The 10,840-nt window shown below is 41.8% G+C and overlaps 1 gene segment (V, D, J or C); it reads right to left on the reverse strand.

The window, feature by feature from the left end:
• Window positions 1-8,168: 8,168 nt before the first annotated feature.
• LOC459554 (immunoglobulin kappa variable 2-40-like) lies at window positions 8,169-8,987 on the reverse strand. The segment is given in 2 exon segments: window positions 8,169-8,537; window positions 8,903-8,987. Coding segments are annotated over 2 exon segments (384 nt in total).
• Between the last annotated feature and the right edge of the window lie 1,853 nt (window positions 8,988-10,840).

A 10,840-nucleotide genomic window follows, 5' to 3' on the forward strand; every position in this document is an offset into this window, starting at 1 on the left:
ACATACCCCAGCTCCCTCCCTTCTTAGGTGGGAAAATACTGAGACATTTTCCCATGTTTCCACGTGGGCTTGATCTCCATTCATCTTCAGTGGTAGCTTCTCGCTGAGGACATTTTCGGTATCGCTGCTCTCTTTCCTCTCTCACTGCCTTGTTTCCTCCCAGTGTTTCCTGTGCATTGTAAATATGCTGCCTGCATGGGCTTCATTGTCCCTGAAAGATCCAACCTAAGACAGTGGACAAACCCTTGTTCTTGGAAAGTATAGTCTGAAAACTTGCCAATTCTTTTTTTTTTCATGCGTAGGGATATTCAGAAAATTTAGGAAACAGCTGAATTATCTAGGAAAGACAGCGTCATCAGAAGGGTCTTTATAATAGGGAGGAGTGGGGGTAACAGTCAGAGAGGAATAGGGACAATGGTGAGGGATGCTTCAGTGATGGAGAAAGGGGCCAGGCAGCCCGGAACATGGGGCTATCTTTGAAGATGAAAAGCTGAGAATCAGGTTCTCTCCCCTGGAGCTTCCAGAAAGAATATAGCACTACTGATACCTTGATTATAAATCAGTGAGACTTCTCACTGCCAGAACTGTATTATAATAAATTTGTGTTGTGTGAAGCCAGTAAGATTCTGATAACTTGTTACAGCAGGAGTAGGAAACTAACGCAAGGGGCAGGGGTGTCTTTTACCTCCTTAAGGGCATGGTTGCCCTCTGTTCTTCCAAATATTTTTATCTTGTCATTTTTTAGTGTCAATTTTAGCAAGACACACAGAAAATTTCACTGTGAAGATGGCTAGCACCAGAATCCTTGTTATGTGTAAACAGTCTTGTATAAATCCTTTGATTAACTCTCGTACTCTCTGGATATGTGATTAACTCTTGTATCCTCTGGATATGAGAAAAGTAGGGGAATATTTGTTCATTTGTTTTCATATTGGGGGAGAAATCAGATTTACAGGACACCATTTGAGAAGGAAGGACTGGGACAGAAAGATGAGAATGGTAGAAAAGATGCAAAGTGTTCAGGGCAATGCAAGATGTGCTCCTGCCCTCGAATCTGAAAGAAAGACATTTAGTATTTGTAAAGACTTTGAGGAAGTTTTGCTTTGTAGACAAAACTGCATGAGGGCCTGAGTTTATAATTGGAGTAATCATGGTAAGGTGTAGAGGTAGCAGGGAGCTTGTGTTGAGAATTTCACACCACTCTTCTGGCTTTGTCTCTTCTTTGAATTTAAAGGCCATTCAATCGTATACGAAACAAACGTGGCCATGTGGAAGCAACATATTTAAGGTTATGCAGACCTGGGTTCCAAGCTCAGCCCTGACAATTGCTGACCACATATCTTTGGGCAAACCATCTCTGTTGAATAGTTTCAACTACGGGCTCTGATAACAGTTTACTCATCTGAAATGTATCACCAAGGGTATTAAGGGCTATCCTGAGGGTTTCTCTAGTTGATGAAAAGACTGCTTTTCATACATATATATGTGCATATATATGTGCATATATATGTATGAAAAGACTACTTAGGGTCCCTTTTATGCGTCCTTGAGTATCTTAGAATGAAGATTCTAGATAAGATACTACTAGTCACATGTCATTTTTTTTGTATTATTACACTTTAAGTTCTGGGGTACATGTGCACAACTTGCAGGTTTGTTACATAGGTGTACATGTGCCATATGGGTTTGCTGTACCCATCAACTCGTCATTTACATAAGGCATTTGTGGTCAATTTTAGAATAAGTGTGATGTGCTGCTGAGAAGAATGTATATTTTGTTGATTTGGGATGGAGAGTTCTGTAGATGTCTATTAGGTCCACTTGGTCCAGAGCTGAGTTCAAAAAGTCCTGGTTTGGTGGGGTTTTTTGTTTGTTTGTTTGTTTGTTTGTTTTGGAGGCAGAGTCTTGCTCTCTTGCCCAGGCCTGAGTGCAGTGGTGTGGTCTTGGCTCACTGCAACCTCCACCTCCCGAGTTTAAGGGATTCTCCTGTCTCAGCCTCCCGAGTAGCTTGGACTACAGGCACATGCCACCATGTCTGGCTAATTTTTTGTATTTTTCAGAATTTCTGAAAAATTTTGTATTTTTCAGATTTTTCATTGTGTTAGCCAGGATGATCTCAATCTCCTGACCTTGTGATCCGCCCGCCTTGGCCTCCCAAAGTGCTGGGATTATAGGCATGAGCCACCAAGCCCAGCCTCAGATGTCATTTTCAACTAAGAATTGTCAATATTTATTCTGTAACTAACAGATGCCCCTGTATATACTGGGTGGCTTCCTGTACAATGTTTCCATCATAAAAATCTTCTAACCAATTATGTGTAACATTAGAGAAATGAAGGTGGAGAGTGCAAATCATCATACTACCTTTAGGCTGGACTTATCCTAAGCCCCATTTTTATTAGAATTCTTGGGCTGCTATAACAAATTACTAAAACTTTCGTGGCTTAAAGCAACAGAAATATATTCTCCTCCTATAGTCCAGCACTAGTTTCAGGGGTCAAGAGCAGGCTGTCATCAAAGCTTCTGCAGGGACTCCAGCGGGGAGTCTACTTTTTGGCTTCTTCCAGCTTTTGGTGGCTTCAACTTTCTTTGGCTTGAGTCCACATCACTTCAATCTCTGCCACTGTCTTCAAATTGCCTTCTCTTCTGCAGACTTTGTTAAAATGTCTGTCTATGTCTATCTTATAAGGACAATCGTGATGTCCTTATAAGAGAGATAGACAGACATTTAATAAAGACAGGCCCATTTAGGGCCCACCTGGTCAACACAGGATAATCTGCCCATTTCATAATCCTTAATTTATATATGCAAAGGCCCTTTTCCTATATAAGGTATATGTATCGGCTGCATGGAATAGAACCTGAGCATTTGAGCATCATACTCTACAATAAACCATTAAAGAACATACTGTCAGTGTTGGTACTATACGCACATCACAGGCTCTTCTCTCTCTCTCCTCCTTTCTCTCTCTTCCTTGTGACTATAAATATCCTCACTTCCCTAAGTGTATCCAGTGCCACCTATGTCCAGGTTAGAGCAGCACACATAGGAAAGCCTTGCTGAGGTTTTGCTTAGAGGCCTGCTCTATCCCTCATTATCATTCAGAAAGAAGGACACAGCCGAAGACAGCCCTCAGCCATCTGGGGAGAAGCTGTCTTTACAGAGAACAGTCACAGGCTATCATTCTCTGGACCTCTGTTTATCTTCAGATGCCTGTGGCCCTCAGCCCTCAGTGAGGGTCTGTGTGGCACCTGATTCGAGTAGGATCCAACAGGACCCTTATCAGAACATCTGGTTCACAGAAGGCAGTGAGTATAAGGTAGGAGATCATCAGGGCTTGTATTCTGGGCACTGATCACAACACTGGTCATGACAACGCTGACCAGAGCAGGATCTGGACAAAACAGGATGCACTACAGAAACTGGCCCAAACGAGCTAGAACAAAGATGGTGACAAAAACGACCTCTAGAGCACAGTGTGAGTGGATCTTCCCCTGGGGGATCTTATCAGACAGAGTGGCAGCCATGGCTCAGTGCTGCGTGGTCATGGTATGAAACCCCCCCCCCGCCACGGTCTTTTCACAGCCCCCCTCTGACTGCAGTGATGTGGGATTTCTCTGTCCAACTTTCATGGCTCAAGCAGCTTCTGGGACTCTGTTCACAGTGGGAGGTCATGAAGGTAGTTAGGCTACTGATGGCCAGAGTGACGTCTGTCCAGACTCACCCCCTTGACCCAGGCAGGCATCGTGTCCAGGGAGCAGTGGGAGCCAGCAGGAGCTCACTGTCAGTCCTTATTTCACAAGGAGCTAGGCTAGACACTGTTATTTCCCAGACTGGCTCTGCTGGTGACAGTGACCCTGTCTCCTGGAACACAGGGAGGGGCCTGGAGATGAGCACCACACAATATCCCAACTGTCATATAAGGGGGGAACAAATATGAACATCCCCAAATATTAATTGTAAGTAAATACTTCATTCAGTTTGATTAAATTCTGAGAAAGCAAAATGGGCTAAAAACTTCATCTTGAAGGAAACATTCATGTTTAATGCACAGAAACTGATGATGAAGCTTGAGTCCTCCCTCTTCACCAGAGAGTTGGAAAAACAGGAGGAAGAGGAGCAAAGCTGGGACCCCATGTCCACGAGGGCCTCCTGAAGCTGATCTGCTCACAGAGGGTGGGGAAGATGGATGTGTCAGCTTCCGCTGCCACACCGTAACACGGGACTGGATGGCATAAACCACAGAATTTAATTTTCACATTTCTGGTGCATGGAATATCCCAGATCGACATTCAGCAGAGTTTGTTTTCTGCTAGAGACCTTATTCCTGGTTTGTAGATGCCACCTTCTCACCATGTCTTCACACAGCCTTTCCATAGAGGGGAAGGTGGTTAGAGAGAGAGAAGAAAAAGGAGAAGTCTCTGGATCCTACAAAATCATGAATCCTACTGGATCAGGGACACCCCCTGCCATGACCTCAATTACATCTTTAGAGGTTCTGATTTCTACAGTCACACTGAAAATTAGGGTTTCAACATGAATCTGAGAGCACAATTCAGTCCATAGCAGGTGGGACACAGCCAAGGCCGTGCTTCCAGTCTCAGGGCATGGGGCAGGTTCCCACAACTCAGCACACAGGTGGCTCCTCCCAGGTGCCCAGGTCACAGGGAAGATTTGACTCTAACTCTAGGGCTCCCTGTTGATAATGGGACACCAGCTCTCCTACTTCCCCAGTGTTCCTGAGACCATGGTGCTGTCCTTTGTTCATTGTGGAGCATGTATGCCATCTTCAGGCAGGTCTTTGACATAGCAACTTATAGGACATTTGATTCTGTGATTGTGAAAATTAATTAATAGATTAATTAATCATAAATAACAAATTAAACAATACATTGAATCAGAAACAAAGGAGGGCCAAATGAGGAGCTTAAAAGGAGTCTGAATGTCTTAAAAAGACGTATTCATTTCAAACAAGAACAGTTAGAGTCACAGATTTTTTTAACAATAACTTTTTAGCAGCAATTATGAAATAGTAAATGACAACTTCAAATAGGCTACTACAAATGTAAGTTTACAGTTAAAAAATATTTTCAAGAATCATGTAAACACATTTTCAGATTAAAACAAACAAACAACGAATGTGGGTTTATCAGCAGATCCACTCACTGGAAAACTTCTCAAATGTGTGATTGAGTCAAAAGTACATTTGTCACCGATGGAAAGCTCCAGGTTTTTTTTTTTTTTTCTGTTTTCGTTTTTAGTCTTTAGAAGAAAACAGCTTTCTCTCCACTCTGTCCCACCTCATGCTTCTGAGGATGGATGGGCCTCACAGTTATTACTGTGAGGAAGGAGGAAGGCTGTGTTCTCAGGGTGTTCGTGCCTCCTGCCCACCTGAGTGACCTCACGGAGCAGAGCCACCTACACCTCCAAGGCCACCTGCCTGCCTTTGCACTGCCATGGCAACAGACAAAGAAACCTTGTCACATTTAGTTCACCATATTATGAGGCTTCTTTGTAATAAATTTGATCATGCTCTGATTCTCCTTGTATCTCTCCCCTTTCAGTTGTTGGAATCATATACTTTTCACTATTTTGACTTGAGAATATATGCCTTTGGGATATCAGCATCATGTAGGTGGTACCTTTGTTTGCTTTCTCTAAAATATAACTAACTACCTTGAATGGGTTTTCATTTTATCTCCTGTCTCACAGAAAAGCAGAAAGTCAAGGTGACTAGGTGCTGTCAATCACAGGAGGGCTAAAGGTGACGATGGCATTGGTTACCTCGTGCTCTTGCTTCTTACATTTTATTTTCTTTTACTGAATTATGTAATAAAATATAGGGTCAATGATGCATTAATTAGTATTTTTCAATAACATATTGAGAGTCTCATATTTCTTAATTTGAGAGCTCTGGTCTAATAAATATCTATGTACATTTTGCCATGCAACTTTTAAACCTAACAGAAATGACACATTGGAATTTTAATTGCACTTCCTATGGAATCTGTTATCTTGAAATAAATCATCTCAAGTATTATTTAAACCCTTAGCCTGCATTAGGATCTTGTTCTGTTGATTCAGTCTTTTGTGTCTCTACACCGTGTTATCACATGTGACAGACATCACTCATTACTCGGGTTCATGTAAATTTATTTGGCAGAACGATCAGATCATGGATGCAGATTAGTGGTAACACAAGTGAAATACATGTTAGAAATGACTGGTTTGGGGATAGTTTTCTGCATGATAACACTTGGTCATATTGCAAAATTGCTATCTTCCCACTTTCCAAACTTTCTCTCTCCTTTACCACTCACACGAAACTGCCCTCTCTAGCATTATGGTAGAGAAAGCACTGTTGCTTTTTTAACGAAAGCATTTCTGTTAGGTTTAAAAGTTGCATGGCAAAATGTAGATAGATATTTATCAGACTGTAGCCCTCAAATTAAGGAAGCATATAAATTTAGAGCACTATTGTCAATGGAATATATTGAGCATAATTTTTCTGTGCATTAACAACTAAAATAGAGGATTCAGATTTATTTTTAGGAATAGTATCATATAAAAATAATGCATTTATTCATTCTTTGAATCATTTTCTTATGACAACATAGCACTAAAAATTTTCTCTTTAAAATGCTATGTCAGTAAAATATTTTTAAAATTCTAAGAATTTGAGAAGGAAATAAAAATCTCATATAATTCTGCATTGTTCCTGTGGTACATTATGTAAACTTTATGTTCTCCATCTGAATTATTTTGTCTATTTTCAAAGCCCACTTTTGGAATTGGAAGAACTCTATTTTCAGTCAGCAAAAGGCAACTGAGGCAAATCAAACTATTTTGGTATTGGGATTTATATCTGTCCTGGATTTTAAAAATCCATAAGTAGTAAAAATAATTATCCTTGGCCATACTCCCATGAAAATAGCTGGTGCAGAATGCTTTTTCCACCATAATACTAGAGAGGGCAGTTTCATGTGAGTAATAAAGGAGAGAGAAAGTTTGGAAAGTGCGAAGACTTGGGCTCCACCCAGGAAGCCATGCAGCAGTGCTTTCAACTCTGTGGTTCTTCACAAGTAACATATTTGGCCCCTTTTTGGATCCACATCATCAACTGCCATCACCACCACCAGCCACATCCCCACCCACCATAATCAAGGGCAGTGTAATTGAACAATAGCTGATCTCTCTTATGTTCTCTTCATGCTCCCATTCCTGCAGTCTGCCCAATCTCAAATTCTGAACTTTGGAAAATAAAACCGTTTACCTCATCCTGTATTTTCTCAGTGATCCCTGGAAAATACTACATCTTTAGTATACTGCATCTTCCAGTATATGCATTTTATTTTTAAAACCAACTTTCGAAATTTCAAGAACTCCCTTTTTCTATCAGCAAGAGGTAATTGTAATCAAAGAGTTTTAGTATTAGGAACTTGCGTCTGCTATGAAATTACAAAATCTATTTGACACTCACAACCAAGATCTTACTGATTGTCCTCAGCCAGCTCTGCCAGAGGAGAATTAGTGAAGAATCCTGTCTCTACTGTCTCATGGAGTGGAGAAGAATGGCAAACAGGAGAAGTAGGAATTTAAAAAGTGGGAAAATACCAATTTTACATATAACCAAATATTTTCTTTGAAAGGTACCCAAAACTGTTAAACCCTAAAATGTACTCAACATGTTTTGCCAGAAATGATCAGTAGTCTGGCCCTTTTGCTCAATAAATTTAAACAAATGTAGGCAAGGAAGGAGGATTCAGATGAGATTCCATTCTCCTTTCCCTATCATCCCAGTTTTTTACTCACAGGGCCCTAGAACCTCCTCATTTTCCTGTTGGTTATGAGAGTCAAGGCTGTGGCAGGTGACAGGAACATAAACAGGGGTGCTGACCTGCCGCAATGGCTCACACTGTACTGCCAGCATGTTGGGAGGCCAAGTCAGGTGGGTGGCTTGAGCCCATGATTTTGACAACAGGCTGGGCAACATGGTGAAGCACCGACGCTACAAAAAAATAGAAAAATTAGCCATGTTTAGTGGCATGCACCTGTCGTCCCAGGCAGAGTCCTCAGAAGCAAACCCTGCCCTGTATTCTCCAACAGCCTCCTTTTCTGCAGACTCAGAGACGCTGCTGACCTGCTCCCCAGACAAGCAGTGCATGTGAGCAGCTGGGGCACCACAGCAGGGAGGTTTCTGTTCAGGGCTGTACCACTGTGGAAGGAAACTCAATATGTTGCATGCAGTAATAAACTCCAACATCCTCAGCCTCCACCCTGCTGATTTTCAGTGTGAAATCAGTGCCTGACCCACTGCCACTGAACCTGTCTGGGACTCCAGAGGCCCGATAGGAAAGCGTATAGATCAGGAGCTGTGGAGACTGCCCTGGCTTCTGCAGGTACCAATACAAATAGGTGTTTCCATCATCACTATCCAAGAGGCTCTGACTAGACCTGCAGGAGATGGAGGCCGGCTCTCCAGGGGTGACGGGCAGGGAGAGTGGAGCCTGGGTCATCACAATATCCCCACTGGATCCTGAAATAATAACAGAGAAGTGCAAGTTTATATAGAGACATTATGAGCAACTTTCATAATTTCTCTTGTGATATAAATTTACAGTTACATTTTTAAAGTTCTGATTTATATCATGAAAAGTAGACTTTCTAAAATAGACCCATTATTTATTAGCCACAAGGGAACTCTTTTTCTTCAAGTTCTTAATCAGAGTCATCGTTCCCTGGAGGTGAATCCTGATTATTTATAAGACAAACATGAATTCCATTCCCTGGAGCATAGACCATGTGCCTCTATCACATTATTGGAATAAACATGTGAAGCTGTGGAGCCCACAGAGCTCACCTCCCACCCAGTTGTCCTCCCTCATCTCTTTCTGTCCTTACCAGGGACCCAGAGCATTAGCAGCCCCAGGAGCTGAGCAGGGAGCCTCATGGTGAGAAGGTGAACTGAGGAGTCCTGATCAGTCAAGGCAAGGTTAGAGCTGAGCTTTTATCTCAGACTCACAAGGGAAGGTTTTCCCTAGGGGACAATATGCAAATCACCTGGTGGGTGCAGTGGTGTGGAAAAGGTTGACGGGGCAGGGGGAATGTCTCTTCTGTGAACAATGTGATATAAATTGTCCTTTGGAATAAAACAGAACTAGATTCAGCCAAGTTTGCCCACAATCAACGGAAGAAGGATCTGAAGGTGAAAGTTCGGACCTTTTGTAGGGACACACTGTGTAGGGCATGACTGTAAGAAAGCACCAGAACCCTGACAATGTGGAAATGTGTGTGTAGGATACATCTCTGGGAGGTGAATGCCATCTGGCTTGATTCCCTCCCAGTCAATCTAGAGTATGAAACAGGCCCATCCCCACAAGCACTGCTGGACTGAAAGCCTGCAAATAAAATGCGGCCTGGAGCCAGTTCAAGGGCTGTCTGGTATCTACTGTTTCCAGGATAACTGTTCAAGAATGTTCAACTCAAATATTAGAATCTACCCTGCCCTGGCACCTGGTGAGTGAACAGCATAAGAGCTCTCTGTCCAAGCGCCTCACAGGGAGAATGATGTGAGCCTCTACATTTAGAGCCAAGAGCCCAGGGTAAGAAAAAGGAAAGACAGACAGACAAAATTTTGTGCCTCCAGCAGCAAATTTAAAATTCCTGGTGACCAGTTGTTCAGTCTGGGATCTATCTCATCATAATCGTCTCACATATACAAGGTTAACCAGAGGGCTCTTTCTTTTTTTTTTTTTTTTTGTTTTTGTTTTTAGTAGAGATGGGGTTTCATTCACCAAGTGGTCTGGGCTTGTCTTGAACTCCTGACCTCAGGAGATCTGCCTGCCTTGGCCCCTAAGGTGCTGGGATTGCAGGTGTGAGCCATTGTGCCTGGCCCAGAGGACTCTGTCTTAAGGGAAGAATCTTCTAGATTAATGATACAGAACAAATAAGAAATAACTTTGCATGATGTTTTTTCAAGTGATGATTAGAAAAGCTCTTCCCACACAGTCTCCTTGGTCATGTGGAATCAGGTCCTGTCAGGGCTTCCAGGTTCTCATGATCTCTGAGTGAGACATGAGTCTCCCCCAGCCTGGATGTGGTGCAGCCACAGCCATGAGTCCACAGATCCAAAGGAAATTCTCTGTGTATAAAGAGCAAGAACTGCATTCACAGTTTTACATCTCTGGGTAACCTGTACTTGTAACTGATATTTTCTTGACTTTATGTAAAAATGCTCACAGCTTAGGGATGTGAACCTACCATTCAACTGATCATTAAACAGAAAAACAACCACACTGTTCTTTATTTGTCATTGATGTGCTTAACATTCCATTGAACAGCTCCTGAATAATGGTGCCAACAATAAATAGTTTCACAGGACAGTCACATTTCTGAAAAAAAAATAATAATCCGGGAACAATGAAGGACTAGCTTGTAGTGTGATGTAAGCTTGGGTAATTTAACACAAAGTCATACTTAATTGCCCAAGAGCACAAATAAGTGCCATTGTAGGTAAGATTGCAAAGAAAGCTTGATCTGAATATCTTCTGGGGAATCTACCAAAATATCATTTTTTAATAAGATCGGAAAACATACTTGATTAAAAATGATATTGACCTTCAAATGTTGAACTCCATGACAATAATATGGGCTGATGATATTAAACAGTAGCTACGAGGAGGTATTGAAATAAAAGTCTCATATTTCACTGTTAAAATTTTATTTATTCTTTTCTCTTATTACGTGTTGCAAATTTTGGGTACCCGACTTTTTTTCTGATGATGTCAGCAAATTCTGATCTGCTTCTTAGTGTTGAAAAGGTCAGACTCTTAACCATGG

This window comes from Pan troglodytes, chromosome 12, assembly GCF_028858775.2.
Source record: "Pan troglodytes isolate AG18354 chromosome 12, NHGRI_mPanTro3-v2.0_pri, whole genome shotgun sequence".
NCBI lineage: Eukaryota > Metazoa > Chordata > Mammalia > Primates > Hominidae > Pan > Pan troglodytes.